General features: G+C 47.1%; 1 protein-coding gene across 1 annotated transcript in view; it reads right to left on the bottom strand.

The window, feature by feature from the left end:
• Positions 1–947: 947 nt before the first annotated feature.
• hmcn2 (hemicentin 2) overlaps positions 948–26,232 on the bottom strand; it is a 47,239-nt gene continuing 21,954 nt past the window's right edge. The window contains exons 23-81 of the mRNA XM_057033031.1: positions 25,792–25,919; positions 25,414–25,665; positions 24,920–25,003; positions 23,307–23,498; positions 23,092–23,222; positions 22,822–22,966; positions 22,323–22,449; positions 22,093–22,250; positions 21,721–21,999; positions 21,514–21,650; positions 20,084–20,234; positions 19,738–19,953; positions 19,554–19,667; positions 19,209–19,396; positions 19,032–19,128; positions 18,749–18,910; positions 18,529–18,642; positions 18,148–18,344; positions 17,036–17,117; positions 16,807–16,938; positions 16,563–16,706; positions 16,308–16,467; positions 16,083–16,207; positions 15,821–16,004; positions 15,491–15,588; positions 15,124–15,402; positions 14,846–15,036; positions 14,522–14,603; positions 13,875–14,011; positions 13,643–13,784; positions 13,244–13,385; positions 13,022–13,149; positions 12,621–12,777; positions 12,193–12,314; positions 11,940–12,104; positions 11,586–11,693; positions 11,372–11,506; positions 11,005–11,139; positions 10,509–10,778; positions 10,236–10,426; positions 9,942–10,155; positions 9,736–9,870; positions 9,468–9,658; positions 8,617–8,698; positions 8,320–8,490; positions 7,795–7,947; positions 7,319–7,456; positions 6,854–6,975; positions 6,507–6,747; positions 6,368–6,424; positions 6,150–6,269; positions 5,919–6,053; positions 5,275–5,394; positions 5,074–5,199; positions 4,723–4,851; positions 4,283–4,576; positions 4,070–4,189; positions 3,863–3,989; positions 948–3,471 (exon numbers count right to left, since the gene is read on the bottom strand). Of these exons, the coding sequence (XP_056889011.1) occupies positions 3,093–3,471; positions 3,863–3,989; positions 4,070–4,189; positions 4,283–4,576; positions 4,723–4,851; positions 5,074–5,199; positions 5,275–5,394; positions 5,919–6,053; positions 6,150–6,269; positions 6,368–6,424; positions 6,507–6,747; positions 6,854–6,975; positions 7,319–7,456; positions 7,795–7,947; positions 8,320–8,490; positions 8,617–8,698; positions 9,468–9,658; positions 9,736–9,870; positions 9,942–10,155; positions 10,236–10,426; positions 10,509–10,778; positions 11,005–11,139; positions 11,372–11,506; positions 11,586–11,693; positions 11,940–12,104; positions 12,193–12,314; positions 12,621–12,777; positions 13,022–13,149; positions 13,244–13,385; positions 13,643–13,784; positions 13,875–14,011; positions 14,522–14,603; positions 14,846–15,036; positions 15,124–15,402; positions 15,491–15,588; positions 15,821–16,004; positions 16,083–16,207; positions 16,308–16,467; positions 16,563–16,706; positions 16,807–16,938; positions 17,036–17,117; positions 18,148–18,344; positions 18,529–18,642; positions 18,749–18,910; positions 19,032–19,128; positions 19,209–19,396; positions 19,554–19,667; positions 19,738–19,953; positions 20,084–20,234; positions 21,514–21,650; positions 21,721–21,999; positions 22,093–22,250; positions 22,323–22,449; positions 22,822–22,966; positions 23,092–23,222; positions 23,307–23,498; positions 24,920–25,003; positions 25,414–25,665; positions 25,792–25,919 (9,235 nt within the window). The 3' untranslated portion in view covers positions 948–3,092. The remainder of the gene's footprint in view (positions 3,472–3,862; positions 3,990–4,069; positions 4,190–4,282; positions 4,577–4,722; positions 4,852–5,073; positions 5,200–5,274; positions 5,395–5,918; positions 6,054–6,149; positions 6,270–6,367; positions 6,425–6,506; positions 6,748–6,853; positions 6,976–7,318; positions 7,457–7,794; positions 7,948–8,319; positions 8,491–8,616; positions 8,699–9,467; positions 9,659–9,735; positions 9,871–9,941; positions 10,156–10,235; positions 10,427–10,508; positions 10,779–11,004; positions 11,140–11,371; positions 11,507–11,585; positions 11,694–11,939; positions 12,105–12,192; positions 12,315–12,620; positions 12,778–13,021; positions 13,150–13,243; positions 13,386–13,642; positions 13,785–13,874; positions 14,012–14,521; positions 14,604–14,845; positions 15,037–15,123; positions 15,403–15,490; positions 15,589–15,820; positions 16,005–16,082; positions 16,208–16,307; positions 16,468–16,562; positions 16,707–16,806; positions 16,939–17,035; positions 17,118–18,147; positions 18,345–18,528; positions 18,643–18,748; positions 18,911–19,031; positions 19,129–19,208; positions 19,397–19,553; positions 19,668–19,737; positions 19,954–20,083; positions 20,235–21,513; positions 21,651–21,720; positions 22,000–22,092; positions 22,251–22,322; positions 22,450–22,821; positions 22,967–23,091; positions 23,223–23,306; positions 23,499–24,919; positions 25,004–25,413; positions 25,666–25,791; positions 25,920–26,232) is intronic.

The following is a 26,232-nucleotide window of genomic DNA, read 5'->3' as shown; positions in this document are numbered from 1 at the left end:
GGAGGAACGAAGATCGACCGGTAAATCGAGAGCTTCGCCTTTTGGCTCAGCTTTCTCTTCACCACAACGGACCGGTGCAGAGTCCGCATTACTGCGGATGCCTCACCAATCCACTTGTCGATCTCCTGCTCCATTCTTCCCTCACTCGTGAACAAGACCCCGAGGTACTTGAACTCCTCCACTTGGGGCAGGATCTCCTCCTTGACCCGGAGAAGGCACTCCACCTTTTTCCGGTTGAGAACCATGGCCTTGGATTTGGAGGTGCTGATTTTCATCCCAGCTGCTTCACACGCGGCGGCGAACCGATCCAGTGATAGTTGGAGGTCACGGGCCGATGACGCCAACAGGACCACACCATCTGCAAAGAGCAGAGACCCGATCCTGAGGTCACCAAACCGGATCCCCTCAACACCATGACTGCACCTAGAAATTCTGTCCATAAAAATTATGAACAGAATCGGTGACAAAGGGCAGCCCTGGCGGAGTATCATTTATAAATAGTATTAATAGAAGGCGAGTCAATGCTAACCCTGCAATACCTAAACCTGATAATAATATAATGCAAATGTTACTTGAGTATTTGAGATCATCCGATTCACTGTCGCTACGCTAGCCTCTCTGTTCTGTTTCTTTTCTCAAGAATGTTCGGCTGGAGCATCATCCAGAGAAGGACCGTGATGGGTGAAGCGGGCCAGCGACAGCTACCAGAGGCAGGTGAGCTGAGCTCATTAGAGGTGGACCACTGAGACCCTCTTCACATCCTGACCCTGACCCCATTCATTCATTAATATCTTGATTTATAGACAAGGATAAAGCATCTCAGAAGTTGTGAAGCTCTAGAAACTCTAAGGAAGGACTGTCTGGCTGTTTAACACAGCTTCCTTTTATTAAAGGGATTGTTGTAAACATTATATAACCCAATTCATAATCAGAAAAGAGAAAGAAAATAGAGTTGAGTCATTTATTGAGAAAGAGCAACTGACAGGATGAGCTGCAAAACACTTCTTTCCGTTTGGTTCTAGAAAAATAAAGACCATATCTCCGGACTTAAGGCAGTAGGACGGTTACGAAATCCTTTGATTTTGATGATGGTGCCAGTCTGCACTAGAAATATTTATTTTTTGGGATTAGGAAATGTTTTCATTTTAAAGTAAATCAAAAGCAGGTTCGATGACTCTTGAGAGCAAACTCATTACATAATGCGCACGTGCACGTGTGCGTGTGCGTGTGTAGCTGTTGACAGTGAGGACAAGTTAAAGTCCCATCGCAGGAACAGCAGATATCCAAACAACCGGAGGGGACGGCAGACTAAACCGTGCTGTTCTTGACCTTTTCTGCCGCTGAGTCAGCAGAACAAACACTCACTCCTGCATTCAAACAAACCTAAATGGAACATCCCATATGACCCGGAACGCACGCACCAGCAGTCAGGAGCAACATGGCTGCACCGTCCACGAGCAATCTCTTCCACGGAACCTTCAGCCGCTCTCGATGGGCTGTAATAACATTTTCATTACATAATAACATGTTAGTGCTCAGTTAAGCACAGGGTCATTGTTACTTGAACCTCTGAGTCATTCTGACCAGAATTTAACAGAAACTGTTTCAGCCAATCAAAATCATCATCCATCATCAGAGTTGAACTAAACACGTCCGGGGAGTTTATTTTAAGTGATTTAGATTAATCTCTCTGGAAACTGTGCCTGCTTAGGACTGCTGGCGTGGTGTGACATGAGCGATACATCCAATATTTATTTGGAGGAATAATTAATTGAAGAATGTTTACAGCAAAGATTCAAAGGTTCCGTAAACCCCATCTGCCCTGTAATCCTCTTGGACTGAAACACTGGATGAGCAAGGTAAAGAAAATAAAACATTGAGGATGATCCATATTTCCGTTAAGGGACAGGTCACAGAGAGAGCACCTGAACTGGCGCTTCTGTGCTGTTTCTGCTGCAAAGTTCGCCAAATTGGTCATAAATCTTGTGTCGGTGACAAAGTGGAGTCTGTTAGCATGACATAAACATTGACTGAGATGATGGAAATAACAGACATTTTTATTTCAACAAATAACTCAAACTCATTCACAGCAACAGGTAAATATTTGTGTAAACTGACGACATGTGTGTGTGCTTGTGTGTGTGTGTGTGTGGAGGGGGCTCTTTCTGCTGTCAGATAACAACCTGTAAATTAAAAGACTGTTTGGAGTTGTAATTTAGTAATGGAGACACTTGCTGAAGTGGGATTCTAAATAAAATAGCACCGTGGATGCGCTGGTTTCGCTGGTTTTCAGGACGCAGCAGCAACAGGAGGCATAAGAGGAGCCACTCACGCTCCAGGCACAGTCAGCCAGTTCACCTCGCTCAGCCATCCATCAGAAAACATCTGGAGAAGAGCTGCAGCACGGGCGGGAGTCCAGACGCATTAGTGTGACCCAGGCTGCCGTGTCCACATGGCTGAAGCGCCGAAAGAACGGAGGACGCGTCCAATGTTTGGGCTCCATAGGAAACGTCCACATTTCAGGCTGCTTCCAGCTGAAGTGTTTGGCAGCATTCTCATAAATCCCAGAAGAATCCCAGCGCTTCTTTTAAATCCCTCTCCAATGCAAGACACGAAGCAGAGAGGGCAGGTGCCCGTATATCGCATGACTTAATGGCGGTGGTGGTTACAACGCCGCTCCCTGAAACTGAGTAGGCGGGCTGACACTGGCTTTCCGTTGTTGGCTGAAGTCTTCCTTTATTAAATTATTTACTGAGAATAACCTTTAAAACTAACATAAAGAATAAAAAAACATCAAATCTTCAGGGGCAGTTCAGAAAGACACTAAATGGCACCAGTGCTTTGTTACGTGTTCCTGGTTTTCAAATGTAAATCTAAGGGTGACCTGTGGCTCAGTGTCCAATCAGAGGTCTCAGTCTCGCAGAACTGTCACTTTTCACTTGCAGGACATTCGTTTCTGGGTGATTTTTGACACAGCTGGGGTTTCCCGTCTTCAGGAAATCCACCTCCTGACCATGTGCACCTTCTGGAGTGTGTCTGAGACCCAGTCTTACCTGGGAAATCCACAGTCAGCGTTAAAGCAGAGCAGCGGCTCAGTAAGGGTACGCTGAGATGGAGATATAGATGATAAAGATGCTCTGGTATGTAATGCGGCCCTGCTGTGAGAGGGTGGTGGCCTGCACCTTGAGGCGCACCAGGCCCGGTCTGTCCAGAGCCTGCAGGGTGAGGATGATCCCCCTGCCCGCCTCGTCTCTGATGCCAAACACCCGGCCCAGCATGCCCGACTCGGATTCCTGCTCAAGTATGGTGAAAGACGTCCGCTCCTGCAGAACGCCCGACTCGGAGAACGCCGACAGTCGAACCACGTTGTGATGGGCCGGAATGCCGGAGGGGAGGGTGAGCAGCTTATACTGCAGGAGCAGAGGGGAGCCCCCAGCGGGACAGTCCCGGTAGCAGGCGCGGTAACACGTCCTTGTAATGAGACAGTTCACACGTTAGGGAGCAAAATGCTGAGATTTCAAATCTGGAAACACAAATTTTCCATTTTCAAACTCTCGGCTTAAATATCATCTTGTTTTTTTTCCTTCCACTCTGACTGAAGATCGTGGAGAAAAAAAAAGAACATCTGCTTGGCTGCTTTACTTCTTTTTGACAATTTATAGCTTAATCTATCTGATTTATCAGCTCTGATAATAATCAACTGAAAGGATTGTGTTGCACTTTTGTGTGATCCACTTAGTTGATATTTTGTTGAATGTGATATTATAGAAGATCAAAAGTTAAAAGAGATAATTAATATAACTTTACTCATCCATTTTTTGGTTCATTTACATAACCTGCTATTAATTCGCTGAATACCTACCCTGGACTTCCTCCCCGCTGGTATGAAGCAGGACAGGGTGTATCCATGCACTGGTATCCGCCTCTGGTGTTAAAGCACATCTGATTGTGTCCACATTGGACGCCCTGCTGGACGCATTCATCGATGTCTGCGAGGAGCAGAGAAACAGGTGGTCACGTGTACAATGTTACGACTGGTTGGGAAGGTAATCTCTAACCAATGCCGCACCTTTGCAGTTTTTGCCGTTTGATAAGAGCTGGTAACCAGGGGGACACAGACAGTGGAAGCTGCCCACTGTGTTCCGGCACTCGTGCTGGCAGGGCCTCCTGAGCTGACACTCGTCTACGTCTGCACGGAGAACAACGTCAAGCGCGGAGCTGTGCTTTTTTTTATTGTCATTAGCAAACAAGAGGAAGTGTCCGACATGGCGTGCAACCCTACCGACACATGCGCCGTCTCTGCTGGTGTAGCCTATCGGGCAGCTCTGTCTGGTGATGCGAGATGCTCCCTGAGAGCGGGACAGGATCGGTCTTCCCAGAGAGGACACCAGCTGAGGGCGGAGCCGCGCCCTGACTCTGGTGCCATTGCTGAAGGTCTGTCCTCGCTCCAGGCCCGCACAGGAGCGTCCGTCTCCGAGCAGCACCGTCCCAGGAGGACACAGGCACCTGAAGCTGCCGGGGACGTTACGGCACTGGTGGGCGCAGGGGTTTGGGGTCTGCTGACATTCATCAATGTCTGCGAGACAGAACCACATATCGTCACATGATGACCATTCAAAGATGGAGGACATGAGTTTCTAGTCGTGGCTAAGTCTGGTTTATGAATGTTTGTGCATTTATTCATCAATACTCATAGAATGACGGAGCGATACGGTGCCGTACCCAGACAGGGGAAGCCGATTCCCTGCGATCTGTAACCTCTGGGACAAACGCAGCCGTAGCCGCCGACTGTGTTCTGACAGATCTGAGTGTAGCGGCACATGTGACTTCCGTCGTGGCACTCATCAATATCTGACAAACATGGAATCCAAGTCTATTAATCAGGCAACAGTTCGGGCAGCAAACCAGCGGAGCGCCCCAGTAAAATGATTTTGAGATCGTTCATCACTGAGGATTTTATTTCACTTTAATACAGTAGCACAGCTTAAGTACTTCAGTAAGTATATAAGTGGCCTTTTTTTGGATAAAGTCATTCATTAAAAGCTGGATAGCTAGCATATTGGAAGCACTCACCCACACAGGCGCCATTCTCTGCTTTGGTCATGCCAGCAGGGCAGCTGTCGAAACACTGGTATCCTCCGTCCGTGTTACGACACTCCTTGTTCGCCGGGCACACGTTTCTCATGCACTCATTAATGTCTAGAAAGTGCAGGACACATCGGGTTACAGGTTGGGAATAATGCCGACTCACTGTTTGAGCTCCGACTGACTGACCGATGCAGCGGTGTCCTGACAGCTGGTATCCAGGGTGACAGATGCAGCGGAATGAGCCCAGGCTGTTGAGACACTGATGGTGACACGGAGAGATAGCAGACTCCAGGCATTCGTCCACATCTGGAAAATGACACAGGCGTCAAGCGAACAGCCACAGGTGCCCGGCTGACTGTTGCACAGTTACAAATCCAGAATTAGCCGCTGAGCGAACCGTGAGCGAGTGGCGCAGGAGTGGCGGTGTGATAGGCCCAGAGCCTTTATTATATGCCCCATTATGCTTGATAATTAGTTTAAGAGCATGACTGGTCAAGAGAAGAGCATGTCTGGATTGTTTCCTCACCCCATTGTTGATATAAGGGGTGTAAGGGTCTGACTTCAGCCCTGTAGGTAAATAAATCTTCCCTTTGCCCCTCAGCTGGGGACTGAATTAGGAAAGGCATTAACACTACAATAATACACGTGTTTAAATAACCGTGTCGCATAAACAACAGGTGCAAAAACGCAGCCTGACAAAAAAGATTTACATTAAAACACCTCCCCGTGGTGTAATAGCAACAGCGTAGATGAACGCTGACACGTGGATCAGTTTAACCCTAGAATTGTTTCTCAAACTGATGAATTCTATTGTATCCATGGTAACTTGCCTTCGCAGCCGCTCCCTGTGGCGCTGGGCTTAAATCCTGCTCCACATTTAGCCTGGCAGCGATATGCCCCCGCTGTGTTGACACACTGCTGGTTGTAGTGGCACATGTGCAGGCCCAGCAAGCACTCGTCGGTATCTACACGACGTAGCGAGAATCAGAAAAACAATCAGAGTTTTTACTGCGCGCGTGGTCTGTGAGCACGACCTTGCAGCAGCCGTGTTCCTGTCTGACCTTGGCACGTGGTGCTCTCCGTGGAGATGGTGAAGCCAGAGGGACAGGAGCAGGAGAAGCCTCCCATGATGTTGTTGCAGGAATGAGAGCAGGGAGACTGAAGGGCACACTCATCTTCATCTAATTCAGGACAAAGTGAATCATCATAACGAAGCTGGTGCGCCGATGAGGATTCAAAAGTACACGGGATTATTAAAACAAGAAGGAAAGCAGCATACCAGCGCAGTAGGTTTGGTCCAGAGTGAAACCTTTCGGGCACGACTCTTCATAATCGTCTGCAAACACGCGGGTTCAGTTTAATGCTCTGAGTTTTTAATGTCACACACTTTCTGTGTGTCTGTATGTGCGGTTTCCTACCTGGTGTGTGGAGGCTGGCAGTGATGTGAAACTCCAAGGAGAGAGTAAACATGTTGTAGACACTGTTTAGCTCAGATAGTTGAAGCAGCTGCAGCAGAGGGCCTTGGCGCTCCTCTTGGCCCTCATAAATAATGGTGTGATTGCAGCGCAGCACCATGGGGGTCCCCCCTCTCTGGTGGGTCTGAGACGACCACGAGTACAACTGTCCTTGTCCCGTCTGCAAGTACGACTCATTGAACCCCTGCAAGGCAACACATAAATCTAGTCAGAGGTTCTTTGGGTTTTTCTAAAATAAGGGAGATCTGTTTATATCAGAGATGGGTGTGGAGTGATGGGAGTGAACGCACCTGGAGGCTGACGTGAGATGATGATAGCGAAGGAGGCACGAATCCGTTAATAACGATGTCGAGGAGCAAAACTCCCTCAGAATCCAGACCTCGAGCAACGTGGGTCACGCGGAGGATCTCTCCTGTTGTGGAAACGAGAGATGAGAATCGAGAGAACGCTGGAAGAGTCTGTGTGGGCGAATGGCGCCCCCTGTCGACTCAACTATGAACTACAGCCCGTTTACAAAGGGAGGCGCTGACTTTGTTTAGTGTCTTTGAATATCAATGACAAATCCAAATGTCTTGTAATGTACAGTGTTGATAGAAGAAGATTCACAGTTCTGAATATGAAGACATAGTTAAGACTAATTAGTTTATTCTTAAAACTATGCACTTGTTGTTGCATGTGCACCAAATCAACATACTGTACTCCGAAGGAAGTATAACGACTTATTTGTTCAACAGTGCGTCTGCATCCACTCTCACCTGTGTCAAACTCCAGCTGGGATTCCTGTCTGAAGTGGCCGTGAGTGAAGGAATAACCATTTTTGGCTGCTCCCCTCTGCAGCACAGTGGTCCAGTAGATGGGAGCAAAAACAGACACCAGCACCCTCATCAGGGGGCCTACAAGGAAACAGAACCAGGTACGTTGATCTCTTTCAGAACCACAGAACAGTTATGAGTTATGAGACCACATGCCAAAGAAATGAGCTCTGCTGTTGCTGAAATAAAACAGTCAGAGCTCCGTGACAACTGAGGTCACGTCTATCACCAGGTTAGTGAGGTAACCTGCTTCTGATCATTCTGAAGCTTCTTCTAAGCTGTTCCTGTGTAACGAGTGAAGAGAAAACCTGTGCCCGAACAAGCACAGGAATTAGGGAGGGGTTTCCTGTGCAGACGTCTAGTCTACGCTGTGCAGCTAGAATAGGTGGACCTGGGGGATGTGGTGAAGCCTCACTCACCAACACTCGGCGGGATGTTGTCCAGGCGAGCCTGCAGCGTGTTGCTCCCCTCCTCCTCGCCGTCTGTGATGTTAGCCTCAAGTGAAGAAATGCCAAACTCCCTCTCATTCACCATCCCGATCAGGCTGCCTCTGGTTTTACGTGGAGTCTCTCCTGTCGGAGACAAAAATATATAAATCATTACATCAATTTATACACATGCATACAAATATTGGTGGAATCAGCTGACTGTTCTGAGGGATTGTTAGCTTGGTTGCTTGATTGACCAATTGAGTGATTAACTTATATGGTAAAACTTCTCACACTTAACTCAAGATGGCTCTCTCCTCTTGCAAGAGAGAGCTGAATTGATATCTTTTGTTTTTGGACATGTTTCTAAATGATAACATTCAGTCTGTATTAATCATGACGAAGCAAGGGAATTAAAGGAATTAAAACAAACTTAACCTAAAACAAGAAAACACAAAATAGATCAACATGTAATGCAGACAGGCAGGCAGGCAGACAACCACTGTTGTGTTTTACCTGGACAGAGTCCAACGTGACATTTCCTCGAGTCGATACTGGGGCCGTTGCAGGATCGGCCGCCGTTGGCTGGTTTTGGGTTGTCGCACACTCTGATTCTTTCCTGGAAGCCTTGTCCACAGGTGCTACTACACGGACCCCATTCCTCCCAGTTAGAGTAGCCTCCGTTGACTGGCGAAGACAGCAACAGTTTTAGTGGATAGTGGAGCAAAGCACAATAACCCCTTCCTGGGGGGTCTGTGTATAATTCAATAAAGACATTTTTTTAAGTGTGTGATAGTTTCTCATGTTCCATACTCTGAACTTTGAGAGCGATGGTCCTCTCTGCTGTTCCAGCCTCATTCTCAGCCAAACACTGGTACTCTCCTTCATCTGCAGCCTGGAAATCCAACATTTCCAGAAAATGTCCATTTGAACTGGCACTTTGAGCAACGGCTTCATTCTAACAGGCAAAAGAGCTTCAGGACAAAACCGCCCCGCACCCCAGACCTCATAGACCTTAAAGTAAAACTTACAAATTATTAAAAATTAAGTCTTTTCCACCAGACAGTCGGGACAATAATATAATATATAATATTGATCCAGAAAGGAAAATCTGGCATTAAAGCGCTGTGGGGTATGGACGGTCATCCGTCTGGGAGAAAGTTTTAACTGCAGGCTGTGCTATTACAGCAGCAGTTAGAGGCCTAACAAGGTTAACGGCTGGAGAAAAAAGGCCAGACTCTGGGAACATCTAACACCGTTCACGATGCTCCTCGTTTGCTAATCCTGTTAGCCTTTCTGACTGGCTTGAATCTGATTTAGGGGAGACGCTGCAGGACAGTTTTACAGTATTTTGCCAGCTGGGGGCGCTGCAGAAGAAGCCGAGAGCTGATCAGTGGAGTTTCAAAACACACGTTTAAGCAAGAAAGTAGTGGCTTCAAAGGTTCACAGTGAATCAGACGAGGGCCTTTACGGGGACGCCTGGCTGTTACCTGTTAATCTAATTTAAACTAATAAAGCCAGGAGGGAATAAAGCACAACATGGTTGTTCTCAAGGACATTCCTCGGAATGGGTCAATAACACCAATATTAACAATGATCTATATACAATATCCAGAAATACCCCAACATAATGACAATCAAAGTTTTTTAGAACGTGTATTTACATTGACGCTGTAAATGACCAAAGAACCGTTCAGAAGAGCTTGTATGCGATGAGAGCGCAGCAGGGCGTTTCCATCCCGGAGCCACTGTAGGACTGGGCTGGGGTCTCCGTGGATGGGACAGTCCAGTATGGTGGAGCTGCCTTGGATGACAGTCTGAGACATGTGAGCGTCGCCCTTCAACACCGGCGGCTCTGCGAAGACAACCCTCATTTATATGATCGCGACACCTGGAGAAACGCCCCTGAACAAGCCCGGTTGTCACGGTTACCTCTGACACGGACGAAGGACAGTGTCCGGACGGAACCCACTCTGTTCTCGGCGACACACACGTACGTACCGGCGTCGCTCGTCGTCACGTTTTCAATGATCAGTGAGCTCCTGCCAGCCTCATCTACAGCGGCACCTGGAACCAGCGAGATGTTACAACACCGAGATTGACTGTATGATACCACAGAAGAACATCTGGCTGAGCACCTTGGCGAGGACTGTTGTTGACGGTCCAGGAAATGACAGGTGACGGCGTTCCCTGAGCGTGGCAGGATAAAGCCAGACTCTGACCTTTGTTCAAGGTCACATCTCCTGGCAGCTCTTTAAAGGCGGGCCTCATGTTGATGGACAGGCGTCTGTCTTGTCTGGCAGATCCTGCAGCATTGGTCGCCACGCAGGTAAAGAGTCCAGCATCTGCGGGCTGGGTGAAGAAACCAGAACTGATTCAAAGGATTCTGGTGTGCCTCAGAGCAGAGGAGCGGCGAGAATGAGCAGACAGACCTCAGCCCTCTCGATGATCAGCTCTCCTGATCGCAGGACCGTGTATTTGCCTGGAATGTTGGGCACTGGGGATCCGTTCTTCTCCCATGATATTTTGGGGTCTGGTGAGCCCTGAGCAGCGCAGGACAGCAGAGCCTGAAAGCCCTGAATGACGGACAGCTCTGTCTGCGCTGGAGAAATCAGGGGCGGGACTGAAAGAAACCAGAAATTTCATTTAAAATTGGGATTTAATACAACAAAAGTCTGCTTTTAAGGCCTCTCATTGTAGCTCACCCTGAATCACCAGCCGCATGTCATGGCTGGCTCTGCCAGCAAGGTTTTTGGCAGCACACGTGTACAAGCCCGCATCACTCCTCTGGGTGGACGTGATCGCCAAGGTTCCGTTGGCAAAAATCCGAATATGAGCACCTTCAACCACAGGCCTCCTCTCTTTAAGCCAAGCGACGTCTGGCTGCGGCTGCCCATCAGCCACACACTCCAGGCTGGCGGGTTGTCCAAGCACCGAGGTGTACTCTATACGGGGGACGCTCAGCACAGGGGGAACTGACATGGAAAACAAAGGGGAAAAAGATAAAAACTCAGCTCAATAGATGAAAAGTTTGACTTTATTAGACACTGTACAGAGGGCTCTACATCCAAAAGCAACATAGAAGAGAACACAGACATGCAGGAGCTGTATCGTATCTGTATTTCTGTCTATATATATATAAAACTGTGAGACACTTTCAAAGCGAGCACCGTTTCCTGTAAGACCGGAGGGTCACATTACCGTGAAGCACCAGTTTGGTCTGGCCCACAGCAGCTCCAGCTTCATTCTTGGCCAGGCACTGGTACGTTCCGGCATCACCCAGCGTAACGCGGGAAAACTTCAGAGCTCCGTTTGATAGCAGGGACAGTCTGTGACCTGAATCAAATCACATAACACCAGCCGGACATTCAGAGTTACAATGAACTGTCTGAGCAACTGGGATGATGATGATGATGAGGATGATGATGCTGATGATGATGATGATGATGAAGAGAAGGAGGAGGAGGAGGAGGAGGAGGAGGATGAAACTGTTGCTGGGTAAATTTAACAGAGCAGACATCTTCTGTCCTAATGTGAACGTCACCAATAAGGATCAAAGTGTCATTACCGGTTGCTATGGGAACGCCCTCTCTTTGCCAGCTGATGGATGGCCTGGGGAAGCCTTGAGCCTCACATGGGAGAACCGTCCCATGATGCAACACCACTTGTACTTCCTCCGCCATCGGCCTGATTTCTGGAGATTCTGGAGATAAGAAAATAAAGTGTTATGTGGCTACGTGTTGTACGCCATCTTTTGGACCGCGTTTCTTGAGACGTAGTACCTTGCACAGAGAGAGAGACATGCTTGTGAGCCACTCCAGCTGAGTTCCGGGCCGAGCACGTGTACCTTCCCGCATGGCTGGGCAGAACGGACGTTATCTCCAACAGTCCTACGTTAAAAAAAGGGGAATTGAAATCAAAATAGAACCTGACTGTAGCCCAAATTGAGAGTCTCCTGTTACATTATTAGCTCAGAGTTTAACTGCAGTCTCCAAAAATCCATCACTGGATGTTCAATCATTCTGGTAGCCAATTATCTGTTTTATATCTTAACTGGGACTGGTCCAGTCCTACTGGCCCTGTGTCTGATATATAGCTATTTATGTTATTTCTCTTGCTTATTGCACCGAACCCACCAGTGGGGAGGACACGATAAGTGCCACCTCTGGAGCTAAGTTTGGCTCCACCCTTGGTCCAGAACACCGTGGGTTGTGGACGTCCATGCACGTGACAAGGCAACACCGCGGGAGCCAGTTTTACCGCCGTTACTGCTGTGACGTCATCTTCAATGGATGGCGGGACTGAACAAAACATAAAGACGCAAACATCACTTTGCCCATCTGAAACGAGACTCCGCTGCCTGTTGGTGGCGCAGAACTTTAAACCCACCTTGTAAGATGACTTCGATCACCCTGCGCTCCTCCCCCGCCTCATTGACAGCGGTGCATTCAAAGTAACCTTCATCCTCATTGCTCGGGGACAGAAGAACCAGCGACCCAGAGGACAGTAATCTGCATGGATTAGCACTTTTAGATCAGCTTTTATTTATTTTTTATACATACCCAGTGCTGATGAAGTGTTGGACCAAAGCTGTTGTTAATTTCTACACACACATCATTGATCATGTTCACTTTTTTCCAATGTACAGTAAGTGCGGTAAGAGCTATATGACTTCAACGGTATGTTTGTGTGTCGGTGCATGCTCTCAGTCATCCAGATCAGAAAATAGGTCAAGCAGAGGGAAGTCCAGTTGGCCTATTTCATGTATGAGTGTGTTTGTAGTTACAATACTGTTATATTGAAAGTTTCGTCAGTACCGAAATGCTCCAGACAGTTGGCTGACATCGAGTGGCGTTCCATTCCTCTTCCAGGATACTTTGGGTGAGGGTATGCCGGTAGTCTCACAGCTCAGCACGGCTCTGATCCCTGAGGTTACTGTCACATTGAACGGTCCCGGACTGATGGAAGGACCCACTGATAGGACCCCAAACACATCCAGGCGTTAAAAAATGATAAAAAATAAAATCACACTTTTTTGGCTTCTATTTCCTTAAAATGTACAGTTACCCAAATTGACCACTAGGCGGACAGTAGTTCTTGTCTTGCCTAAACCTGCCTACATTGTCCCCTTAACACAAGTCAGAATGGTTTGGTCCAGATCTCTACAGTGGGAACTACAGTTCAGCTGCCTGAGCTGAGGAACATTTGTGGTAATCACCAAACACCCGCAGCTCCACTCCCCGGTGGTCCGATCCAGCCTGGTTCGAGACGGTACAGTAGTAGCGCCCAGCATCACTGAGCTGAACACCATGGATACGCAGGGACCCCTCTGACAACAGAGTGTACCTGAGGTGAAAACAATGAACGGGTGAATAAAGGGAGAGTCGCGATGTGTCTGTGTGTGTGTGTGTGTGTGTGTGTGGGGGGGGGGTGATCTTACCTGTTATCTTGAGTTATGGGGAATCCATCTTTTCTCCATGTAACTGTAGCATGAGATTCTTCCTCGACTTCACACGGTAAAAGTGCATCCTGGCCAATGTGTGTGGTCACTTCAGAGCTGCTCTCCCTTATTATAGGCGGCACTGCAGAAACGGGGCCACAAATGTGGTCATGGTTAATGCCTTTCATTGTCATTTTACGACGATCGATCAGAATCATCTCTGCTTTCCTGGGATGGAAAGGACCAATTAACTCTTTTCTCAGTGTCTAATCTGAATTTAGAAGTAGTTAAAAAGCTAAGCTCATAGATGCCTTCGGTGATTAAAGACCACAGGAAGCTTTGCTGTCCTCGTCATTTCCTTTATAACATGGAACATATAGACAAGCAGTAGTTACTAACAGAGAATTTCCACGGTGAAAAACAGACTGCTGCTACCAGCCATGTTGGTAACAACGCAGCTGTAGAGGCCGCTGTCCTCGGGTTTGACCTCTTGTATCTCCAGATACTGACCCCCGGCCAGCTGCTGGACTCGGCCACCCAGCTTAAGAAGCATGAGAAAAGACAGCGTCAGCAAGAAGGGATGGGTTTTTCTGTCCAGCCTGTGTTTTCTGTACTTCCTGATTCTCTGTACCTGCACTTTGACCTCATCCTTATACCACTCTATGTCTGGAGCCGGGTCACTGTCGGCCAGACACTCCAAAGTTAGATGTCCATTAACGGGAACCGTGACTGTCCTCACCTCATCAGAGCCGAGGAGCGTCGGTGGAACTGAAACACACGCGAAAGACGTGGATCTAACAGATCATAGATAGGAAACAGAGATTAAGCAACATAACATAAATACTGCGTGTTCAAAGGGCAGCGGTAATGGGAATAAATCAAGACCGCATGTAAAAACCACATATTTAACACATAACACATATTTCTGAGCTTTATAATACAGCTGTGTTGCGTATGTGTTAATAATGTGAGGGAGGGTAAAGGAACTTTACTTGAAACTTTGTTTCTGAAGACATAAAAGGTCTCTAAAGCAACGAAAAAAAATAGTACTGGTAATATAATGTATTTACAGACTCATTTTGCTTTGAAAGCGCACATACTGACAGTACCCTAAGGATGCTCTAAAAAGAACTAATGAGAAGTGAATTTCTGTTTCTGCTTTCAAGCGCTGGTCTTAAACCTTGCGAGGACTCAGAGCCTCATTGAGCCGGTTCCAAGGGAACCAGAGGAGGTTTCAGGAGGGATGAAATGTTTCGTCACAGTTGAAAAGGAACTCACCTTGGACTCTGATCCAATGGTTTTTTCCATCTTCTCCGGCGAGGCTGCTGGCCAAGCAAGTGTACAGACCGGCATCCTCCACCTTCAAAACACCTTTTTAATCAAACTGAGTGGCTCGCCTTATTAGGATTGTTTCAATTAATATCAGTGTTTCAGCAGTCCAAAATCATATATTAGGAGATAAAATAGCTTTTAAAAACACCTGCATTCTCCATAAGTGTTTTTTTCCTATTAAAAAGATGAACTGGTATTTACACTATTTAACTTTGCCAAAAGCGTTTAAGCGTATCATTAAGACTGTGGCATTTTTATTACACTTCTTACCTGAACTTTGCTGATCCTGACAAAGTGTCCATCCTCCTGAACAATGTCTCTTCGTTCCAATGGGTGGCCGTCTTTGAGCCAGGTGAGGGTGGGAGGTGGGACCCCGGTTGCCGAGCATTCCAGCTCCAGCGGACTGTTCACAGCGATGAAAAGCTCCTCTGGAGAGCTGGAGCCGGTCATCTTTGGAGGCTCTGGAGAAGAGATCACCAGAACATTTTGGCCCTACTGTTCATTTACTTGAAAAATTGCCTTGTAAATACAGATTGCTGTGTAATTACCAAGCACGGTGAGATTAAAGGTTTTTGTGCTGCTTCCAGCCTGATTACTGGCCACACAGCTGTACAGGCCAGCATCTGAGGGCGCAACATCTGGCAGCTGGAGCCTTGTCTCCTGTCCATCTAACAGCAGGTTACGGTGCAGAGACAGTGGCTGGCTATCCTTTAGCCAAGTGAGGGTGGGAGGAGGAACACCCCGGGCTTCACAGGATAGTGTCACCAAGGAGCCCTGGACTATTGTGACAGGCTCCACTGGTTCAATGTGATCCACACCTGGAGGCACTGAGGATCACACCAACACAATGTGAAGCCAAACTTCTGCATATGGTTTTAGAGAAGAGCAGAAAATGGTGCACTGTCATGCTGGTACCTTGGACCTGAACATCGTAGCTGAGCTCAGCCAGACCAGCTTGACTGCGCGCCATGCATGTGTAAACTCCAGAGTCTGACAGCTGCACAGGAGAAATCCTTTTTCAAAAGGAGGAGGAATAATTAGCATTAGCTAACCAGAGCGCATACTTGCACAACAATGTTTCAATTCTTAAAGTAAATACTGTTGTTAAACCAAAAGAACTGTTGTCAAATATTAAAATAAAAGGGGAAAAAAATAATTGTAAAATGCAAATACATCAATCTTGCAAAATATAGTAATTCAGGAAATTATATTTAGCCGCTGTACTCGTTTCCTGTCAGAACTGACCTCAGCACGGAGTCAGCAGAGAGAAGACGTGTACGAGAAGAGAGGAGCAGAGGGTGTCCGTTCTTCAGCCAACTGATCTGAGGAGGAGGGCTTCCCACCGCCTGACACTCCAGCGTCACAGCACCGTCCTGGGTCACCTGGACCTCTCTGGGCACTGTGGTCTCACCAGAGATGGATGGAGGAACTGGGACAAAACCAATCAGAAGTAAATGAGCAATAAACAAGATTCACAAAGGATACTTAGCAAAACATTCCTCCCTACCTAAAACAAACAGGGTGTAGATTTTGGTCTGCCGGCCAGCCGGGCTCACAGCTAAACACGTGTACGTCCCGGAATCATCAGGGCTGAGCCTCAGCAGTGTCAGGGTGCTGCCTTCAGGGGTCACACTGCACATGATGAGATCAGACAAAAGCATCTCCAGTAAATGGCTCGACGCCAGACATAGATGTGTAAACACTTAGTAGGAGTCAGGTATGGAATATTTACCCGATATGACGACTGTCTGATCCTTCTACCGTCACACCATCCTTTAGCCAGCTCAGGTGCGGTGTGGGGTTTCCAGCTGCTCGGCATTCGAGGGTCATGTCCTCTCCCATGGGTGCACTCACCTCAGAGGGGTGTTCAGAGTCCAGGATTGTAGGTGACACTTTGGAAGACAAAACATACCTCTAAATATCCCTCTTTTTAGTGCTTTAAATCATGTTTAAACCAGGCATAAGCTTAGTTTAAACATCGAATTACCTTGTACTGTGAGTGCGTAGTCTTTCTGGGCTTGTCCCTCACTGTTCTTGGCCACACAGGTGTAAAGCCCACCATGAGCCAGAGCGAGGGGCCCCAGCTCCAGCCTGCTCCCGCGGATGGACCACTGCCACTGCAGGCTGCTCTCTGGGGGGGAAACCTTCAATTTGACTCGCCCTCCAAAATGCAGTGAAGAACTCGCAATCAAAATAAATCAGTAAATCAAATAAATGCTGTCAAAACTGACCAATAGGAGTTCCGTCTTTCAGCCAGGTGATACTCGGCACAGGGAACCCTGAGGCCTGGCATGGCAGGGACACGTGTGAACCAAGGGTGTAGTTTAAGGACTCCCAGAGTGACCCTTCCAGGACTGGTGGAACTGTAGATATGTGTAGATATCAGGGTGTGAAATGCTGAGCATGTCATTGAACAAGAATACATTCTGAAGAGAAATGACAACAGGGCTGCTTTCGTACCATGAACCGTCAGTCTGAATGTCCTGTCTACCTGTCCAGCGACATTGGAGACTTTACAAGTGTAGGTTCCACCATCCGCCACCTGAGAGCCAAAAATAAACTCACCGCATTGACAATTTAATCTAGAGTCAGAAATTTGACAGCATTCCAACAGTGAACCATCAAATTTAATCCAATTCAGTTACCCTTCAAGGCCTTCCAGGCAGCACATTCAAGGACACAATTTTTTATTAATATACTGCGCTATTTGTGTGTGCATGTGTGTGTGTGTGTGTGTGTGTGTGTATGCTGGAGATCTTTAAGAGGTCTGTCTTTGTGAATGTCTTTGTCTTTAAGCCAAGGGATCAGAATTATCCCCCAGTTATAGCTGGAGGTTTGTAGGGTGACCAGATGTCCCACTCTGTACAGGATAGTCACGGATTTCCAGACTTTGGGATAGGAAAGAAAATGTCCTGTGGTCATGCAAAGGCAGCATCCATAGTTCAACTGTTCCATTAACTGGACTATTTAAACATATTTACAGATAAAGCAAAGAGTGGGTTCTTTTGCTCCGCTAATAGTGGATCAAAGTGGTATAAATGGTTCTGTTTTCATGGGAATAACATCAAAGGCGCCAGTCATACGTTTACATCCAGGGGTCATTTGAAGCTTCAGAACTACCAAATGTGCATGTTTTTGCACTTTGGGAGGGAAAGATACCTGAGGAGAGCATGGAAACTCCACATGGAAAGGCCCAAATTAGATTCGTTTGGTTGTGATGTAAGCTGGAATCGACTCAATAAGGTGATTGTGACGAGCGCAGCACTGCTACATTACATATGTTACACATGTTTTACTCTATGGCGGTTGCAAGGACTTTCAAGCAGGAGAAAATCCCCAAAATATTCAAATTTCAAGCTGCGCTTCGTCTTTTTTCTTAGATCCTGTCAGAAAGAGGCTAACGCCATTAATTTCAACCTGTAACTCTTAGAATGAATGTGTGAAAGTGAAATATGTGTTTATTTAGATATTTGGTCTGTTAGTTTTAAAAGACTGGAAGCTTTCCAAAGGCCCTCTAAATACTCGCGCTTTGTTTGGAACCTCAAGTGTGTGACGTCAAAGGTCTTTCTGACCTGAACTCCGACGATCTCCAGCTGGTAGCGATCCATCTCAAAACCATTCCTCGGAGCCAGCTGCAGCCCATTCTTGTACCATGTGACCTCTGGCTCTGGAACACCATGAGCTTCGCATGACAGGGTGACAGAAGAGCCAACTTGTGGCGTGACCAAGTCTGATGCAGCGTCTAGACGGGGCTTCATGGTGGGACGGACTGATGGGTTGCACATGCAGAGAGGGCATGATCTTAGCTCGATTCACAATTGATAAGATTTACTGTACGGCCACAGCTGGCTTTTAGCAAATTATTTTCCACGTTTTCGCCTACAATGTCTGATGATTTAATCATCCTTGTACATAGTTGAATTGTGCAGACGGGACACCGTGCGTCTGCTCACCATAAACACTGAGCAGAATACTCTTTTGGTCTTGGCCTGCCGAGTTGGTAGCCGTGCAAACATATTGCCCGGCATCTTCCAGCCTTGCCCGAGGCAACTGCAGCATCTGGCCACCTTCAATATATATGAAAAAACATAAAACGTAATATCTGCGTTAGTAACTTCACATAAAACCAACGCCGCCAGATGAGATTATTTTAGCAGGTGGCGGAGGTCCGACCTGGCAGAATGTGAACCCCGGTGCCGAAGGCGAGGATCTGTCCGTCTCTGGTCCAGGTAATCTCCGGAGGAGGATATGCTTGGACATCACAGAGCAGTGAAGCCGTGTGGCCCTCAATCACGCTTGTCTCCTCTTCCATGTGGCCGGATATTCTCGGAGGCACTAAAAGAGATCGTTCGCATCAAACACTTGACCGACACGTGTCGAGCCGTCAGATGACGCAGGGAGTTATGACATGTGATAACAACAGAGAGTGTGGAGCTCTCGAGTGGACATTACTTACCTTGAATGGTCAGACTGAAGAGCTTCTCAACCGTGCCCACTTTGTTCTCAGCGACGCATAAATAACCAGCCATATCTGAAACCTGGACACTGAGTAGCTGAAATATGGGATTCGAGTGTTATTCCAAAAAAAAATATTCATGACACGGTTTCTTTCCAGTGGTCAAATTGGACTGACTTGGAGCTGAGTGCCGTCTTTGCTGATCTGGTGCTGCGGGTCGAGCTGCACTGGCTGCCCGTCTCTCAGCCAGGACACAGCCGGAGTGGGTTGTCCTGTCACGTCACAGTGCAGAACCACAGTGCTGTTGACCACCGCTGCTATCTCCTCCATAAACTGCTCTGTTGCTCCCAATATCACCGGAGGGACTGAGGAGGGTAAACCCACACAAACACTCATGCCGCCGTGTTAAAGCCGACATCCTGGAGTCCGTGAAGACTCGGTATCTTTATTAGCATGCTAATTGCAATGCCTATTTCATGTTGAGCAATTTTCTATCATGTCGTCTATAAAGCACGTGCATACCTAAGATGTGCAGCTCAAAGTGCATGTGGTCCTCTCCTGCTTCGTTAACAGCCTGACATGTGTACCTTCCAGCGTCGTCTTTCCGCACTCGAGCAATTTGCAGCACCTGTCCTCCTGAAAAAGTTAACCCACCTTTAAGACGTAGCACACGACCGGCGCCGTGAACAGGAAAGTGTCATCCTACCCGGGAGAAGGACCACTCCGTCGCCAGATAGGAGTTTCTGCCCGTCTTTGTGCCAGCTGAGCTTGGGCGGGGGGATGGCATTACTCTCACAGGACAGACTGACCGGGTGGCCTAAGACCACGTCCAGCTTTTCCACCGTGTCGTCTTTATCGTCGCCCTCGTGTCCAAGACCCCACGCCGCTTCTCTGTTTGTCACCCTGTGAAAGACCGGGGGAACTGGAAAGAAAAGACCATGTGCGCATCAGACTGGTGACGCCGTCTTCATCGCAGAATTGCTCGTATATCAGCAACTGAATCCAATATTCAAATTTCTGAGGAATTAAGGTGTCGATTTCAGCAAACGTACCCTGAATTGTGACGTGGAAATCTCTCTTGTCCTCTCCGGCGGAGTTGGTGACCACACAAGTGTACTGTCCTTCATGGACCAGCATGGTGTTTTCTATGAGGAGGCTGTGGCCAAGCTCCTGAATGCCAGTATGGACGCTCCCCGTCAGCAACTATAGTCAGAAAATATGCCAGACACGAGGAAACCTATCAATAACTTATCAAATGCGTGAGTTTCATCACTTTGGTTCTGCACCCCGCCGCAACAGACGATCAGCGCATGACTAACTTTACACTTTCAACTTCATTTTGAGTGTATTGCTATCCAAATGTAGAAATTCTGACACCCTCTATGTCTGCCCTCTGTTATTTTACCCCAGCAACGATAATTGGACGGGCCAATATGATCATAAGTCTAATTGTCACTTTTAATATTTGGTTGTAAATCCTTTGCAGTCGATGACAGCCTGAAGTCTGGAGCCCACAGAAATCTCCAGACGCTGAGTTCTGATGTCCCGCCAGGCCTCTACAGCAGCTGTCTTCAGTTCCTGCGTGTTCTCGTGGCATTTTCCCTTCCCCAGTTTTTATCTCCAGTGAGTGAAATCTGTTTTGCACAGGGCTAAACTGCACTCCAAATATAAGCCTCTAACAGCACAGAAAGCCTAAGTTACTGTCTGGTTCTAGATCTGGTTTTATGTGCAGGGTTTTCATAGAACAAAGGTAAAATCTATTTCTGAACACTAGCCTTCTATATAAATTAAAGCAGTTGTACTGAAACATACATGAATGTCAGTTCCACTGAAGCAGCTATGGTATAAGTATGGAGCTAAATGTGCAGTGGATGAAAGTTTGATGTCTGGCTTCAGATTCTTTAATATATCATAAATGTATTAGTGAGACGTTATGCATCTGAGCACTCAGAATCTCTTCCACTACAGAAGAACAGACTACTAACCTATTTGGAAGTTCTTAAAACATCTTACACATCTGTCTGTGATGTCTTTTGCTGCATCTGGACATACTTGACTGAGTCAACTAAAACATTTGGCAGGTACTTAAATGTGTTGTGTTTTATATAAAAAGACAGAAAAATAAAACTTTTCTTCCAGCTCCATTTGGAAGAAGGAATGCAGCTTCTACGGCCGAATATGCAACATGCAGAAAAATGCATACTAAACAGTGAATGAGTGGAGGAGAGCCCTGAATTGAAACACACCAGGTTGCCAAAGAACAACAACTGCCCACAGGATAAGCAGTTTTTGTGCGTTATGGTATTGGCACTGCTGAATTCACCAAATATGCTGCGATTCACCCGGCTTACCCTCTGGTTTAGCAAAAAGATGCCACCCGTGTTGCTGTTCTGAGCTTGTTGCAGTTCAAATTGGCCACCAGTAGAGGCTGAAATTGTTCTATTTAGATCACCTTAAAATGACACGCTTGCATTGCACCAACCTGCCCATCTTTGAACCACTGGATTTTAGGCTCTGGGAATCCTTTAGTCATGCAGGAAAGAGTTAAGCTCCCGTTCATCCGTACTTTCTCTTCCTGTGTGCCAAACACTGGGGAGTCTCCTTCTATTTGTGGAGGAACTTGAGACAGCAGAAAAAAGGCGATTCATTAAACGTTTTCAGGAGTGACCGTGATCTGGAGGATTCTTACCCAAAACAATGAGAGAATAATGTTTGATGGCCGTTCCGGCTGGGTTGGTGGCCCTGCAGGTGTAGAGGCCGGTGCTGTCGCCCTGCACGGAGCCCAAACGCAGCGCCTGTCCACCACGGGTGTATGTCAACTGCGGGCTGGAGACAATCGGCTGATTGTCCTTCAACCAGGTGATGCTGGGAGTGGGAGATCCCTCCACATCACAGGAGAGCAGTGTGGAGAATCCAAGCACCACCGACACCTCTGAAGTCTCACTGGGGCCTTTGATGGTAGGGGGGGCTGAGACAGACAACCACAATGGTTCTCACTGCCTCGTAGAACATCAAAGCTGAATGTAAATAGTGTTTTAGGGAAAAGACTAAAAATCAAGACCTTGCACTGTGAGTCTGAACTGCCGCATTTGTGTTCCTGCGTTGTTGCTCGCCAGACACTGATAGATCCCCTGATCCCTCAGTCTGACTGCCTTCACCTTCAACACCTGTCCATCTTCGTGAAACTCCACATGGGGATCGCCGTCACGCGACAGAACCCTAGAGCAAAAACCAGAAACTGGAATCGGAACCGTGACCCGCACCGAATGTCACGCCAAAAGTGGTGCTTACTCTCCATCGCGGCTCCATTCCACTCTAGGTGGTGGTTTCCCACGAACCTGGCACTGGAACTCTACCTCCTGACCCAGTGCCACGGTCAACTCCTGCATTTGAGACGCTCCTGAGATCACTGGTGGAGCTGTTTCAGTGGTACACACACACACACACACACACACACACACATATATATATACAGTTTGTTTTAAATATACTTAAGTGTGTGCAATTCATCATTTGATGTAAACTTTCTAATGCCATAATGGTCTATTTTTAAACACTATTTTTAAGCTGACAGTTCAGTACCTCCATTATCAAAACTCAGAAAGCTACAGTAAACCTAGTTAAAGACCTCTCTGTGCTTAGTTATTTAGCTATCTCTCTAGCATCCTGCCTAGGTTAGCTTGGAATTTGATGAAAAAGCGGACATTTGTTGTAAATGGAGGGATATTTGGCCGCGAGTTGAACATTGTTAAGGTGCGTGTCGTGAGTGGTGGTTGCTTAATGTGCTTGCCTTGCACCACAATGCTATATTCTCTCCGCGCCTCCCCGGCAGAGTTCTGAGCAGTGCAGGAAAATCTTCCTGCGTGTTCTGGCTGAACCCTGTAAATCCGCAGCATCCTATTGCCATTCTGCAGATATACCCCAGGTGTGTCCACCTGCATACACAAAAATCATTTTAGTACATCTGTAATGTTTATCCCTCACTGTAAGTAGCTATAGAACATATCATCTACAAGTACTACATTTATTAGCATTGCTAAGGGGGCTACAAAATACACACGGGATGTCCGTCTTTTGACCAGGTGATTGTGGGGGAGGGGATCCCAAAGGCATCACACCCCAGCGTTAGGGGCTGCTTCAAGGTGACAGTGAGGTTCAGAGGCTGAGTATCATCCTGAATCTCTGGTGGAACTAGAGGTGTAAAGAAAAAAAACACAAGTGTCAATAAATGTAGATTTGTGTACTTGTTTTGGATGGGACCAAGAGCTTTCTCACCGTTTACTTTCAGTCTGGTCTTTCTTTCCACGGAGCCGGCTTCATTGGTCGCCACACACGTGAAATCCCCGCTATGGCTGGCAGACGCGGCGCGAATGACGAGGGCGCCATCCTCGCCGACAGAAAAGTCGGACTGCTCAGGACGAATTTCCAGGCCATTCCTGAACCAGCGGATCTTCGGACGAGGCGAACCTGAGTTCACAAGGACAAACGAGTGAGCAAAAGCCGAATTTCGTCTCACTGCTTTGGGGCGTCAGCCTCATCTACGACAAGAGGAGACACACGGAGGACAATTTAAAAACACATCGAGATTTACTACCAAGCACTGAGGCGAGAGTCACATGTTTGACCAACACGAGTGTTTCAACACACACTTCAAAGTCAGGCTGGGCTAGAACAGGTGTGGTGTGTTGATTACTGGGTGCAGAAGGGCTGCAAATGAGTGAGAGGAGAAAGCGAGGGACCGTGGAGGCCTATATTGTACCCAACAGAGGGAGAACAGACGAACATGTCAGTGGAGTTCAGCAGTCTAGATGACCTCATCTGTCTTCAAACGTATTACATTCAGTGTAGGAGCCCTGCAGATGAGACAGCATCCTTCCTAAGGACACAATACTAACCACAGTACAGCTCCCTTTTGTACATATGTGAACAGTTATGGACCTCTGAGACAAATTCATTGCCTCATTGCGAGGGGGAAATGCATACAGATGTTCTCTTTTAGATGCGTAACAGATCTAATTAAGAGACTTTGAATTTATTTGCTTGGGCTGAAAAAGATTATCTCTTCCGTGTATTACCCAATAATTACCTCTATAACATGCTATGTGCTCATTGGAGAATTATTAATAAGCGTCTTTAAAGGACTAGGCTTGATCTTCAGATCGCCAATATACAAATCCTTGTCTGATCCAGCTTGCTTCTTGGCTTGGGACAGCAGTGGGAGTGCTCAAGAGCCTGATGCAACATGCCTGTAGTATTAGTTGAATGGAAAGAGGGTGAAGAATGGCTTCATCGCCCTCTTCCTATGTTAAACCATCTCTTTCCGTCATCTGCTAGCAGCAGCCTCTAATTAGGATTCCTCTACCAGCAGGCTCTCCCGTTCAGGAAAGCAGATGTGACTCAGTGAGGCAGCAGGAAGCAGACGTTCCAGCTGTTGCTCCAAATTAGACATGGTCCTCACCGTCCCCCCAGAGGTGGTTGCCATGACACAGGTCCACACAAACAGGACATGTTTGTGCTGCCTGTCAGAGGAAGCTACATGCATCTAAACTTCAAATATCTGCGGGACATGCACGCGCTAAGTGTGTTTTGGAAAAATGGGGAGATTTTTATGGAGGGGTTTTAAAATGCTGTATCTTATCTCTGGGTGCTGCGATCAACTGTTGAAATTATGATAGTCAAATGTTAAGGGACCACAGTAAAGTATTCCTTTGAAGTGCATGTTTATACGAGTCTGATTATTGTCTCATGAGAGGACACTAAAAAGCATCATTTTATGCTTTAAAACCGGAGTAATACCCTGTAAATTGTCTCCTCTAAACAACAGTCTACTTATCACGCCGCTCTGTTCCGTCTGTTTAAAGCTGAGTCATGGCTGACTCGTGTCATACCTTCAGCAGGACAAGGTATGGTGACCTTGTTGTTGGCTACTTTATCTAAGAGGGCATCTCCAGGTTCTGCGAAGGAGGGGGCATCTGTGAATACAGGGCAAAAAACAAATTCAATCCTAAAATGTGTAATTACAGTGGATGAAAATCTCAGCCTAGACACGTAAATAGGATAAAGATAGAATCAGATCGTCACTAAATGTGTATTTTATTTCCCATTCGCCCAACTCGAAGTAATTCCTCAAGGTCGAATGGAGAGAGCGTGAAAAGGAACTGGAAGAGCTTCTGAAAGGGTTCTTCAATTCTGACAAGTTTAGTGGGAGATAAGGGGATTTGTTCTCCGACATGATCCCAGGGCTGAGGGTCTGTCTTTGGGGAGTTTGTTCCACGGATGGTTGTTCTAGCCTGACAAAGACGGCTTCTTTTACTCTGCTTTCAAACCACATCGGCACAGTTCATCGGAGCCTTTTGAGGTCGAGGTTAAAAGAAGGACTTACCAAGAATGTCCAACTTTATCTCTGAGGTCTCCTGTCCAGCGCTGTTTGTGGCCACACATCTGTAAGTGCCCTGATCGCCGAGCTTGGCCTGATGGATCCTGAGGGGTGTTGCGTTCTTGATCCCAACAGGAAGTCCATTGTGAAACCATGTGACCTCAGGGCTTGGCTCTCCCTGGACCACACACGGCAGGGTCACCGTTTGACCAATCCGAGCTTTCAGGAGGGTGGCGGCTGGCTGGATCCTCGGCTTTGCTGAGAAGAGAGGACCACATTCCTCGTTCTTAGCGTCTGTATTGACTCTTGTCAGACCTCTAATGTTCAGTCAGGCAACAGGAAGTATTTTCTTCCTTCAGCTTTCTGGAAAATTCCCAGAATTACCTTGAATGTGTAAATTGTAGCTTAGTGACACGTTGCCGGCTGGGTTTTCTGCAGTGCAGGTGTAAAGTTTGCTATCAATCAGACGTACATCGGTGATCCTCAGTGAGCCTGAAGGTAAAACAGTGAACCTGGGGGGGTTGACGGGGATCAAGGGTAAAGAAACAAACATAAGAAAATACGTGATGAGTCACTAAAGACAGACGTTGTGATTCTGGAGAGCAGCTCGCCTTGCTTTGAAGCAAAATTATAATTTAATGTGCTTCACTGTGCATTTAGATTTCCTTTTACTGTACTGAGCAATGACGACCGGATGTATCTGAGGGACAAATTTCAAGCTGCTATTTTGCTTCTGGTGCTTTTTCGAGTCGAAAACAAGTTGAGGAAAACTATTCATGTAAACGGGTTGAGAGAAAACTCCCACGACAGCCACTGCCAGAGGCT

The sequence above is a fragment of the Takifugu flavidus genome, chromosome 5, assembly GCF_003711565.1.
Source record: "Takifugu flavidus isolate HTHZ2018 chromosome 5, ASM371156v2, whole genome shotgun sequence".
NCBI lineage: Eukaryota > Metazoa > Chordata > Actinopteri > Tetraodontiformes > Tetraodontidae > Takifugu > Takifugu flavidus.
Note: the sequence above shows the minus strand (reverse complement) of the source record. Positions and strands in the feature narration are given on the sequence as shown.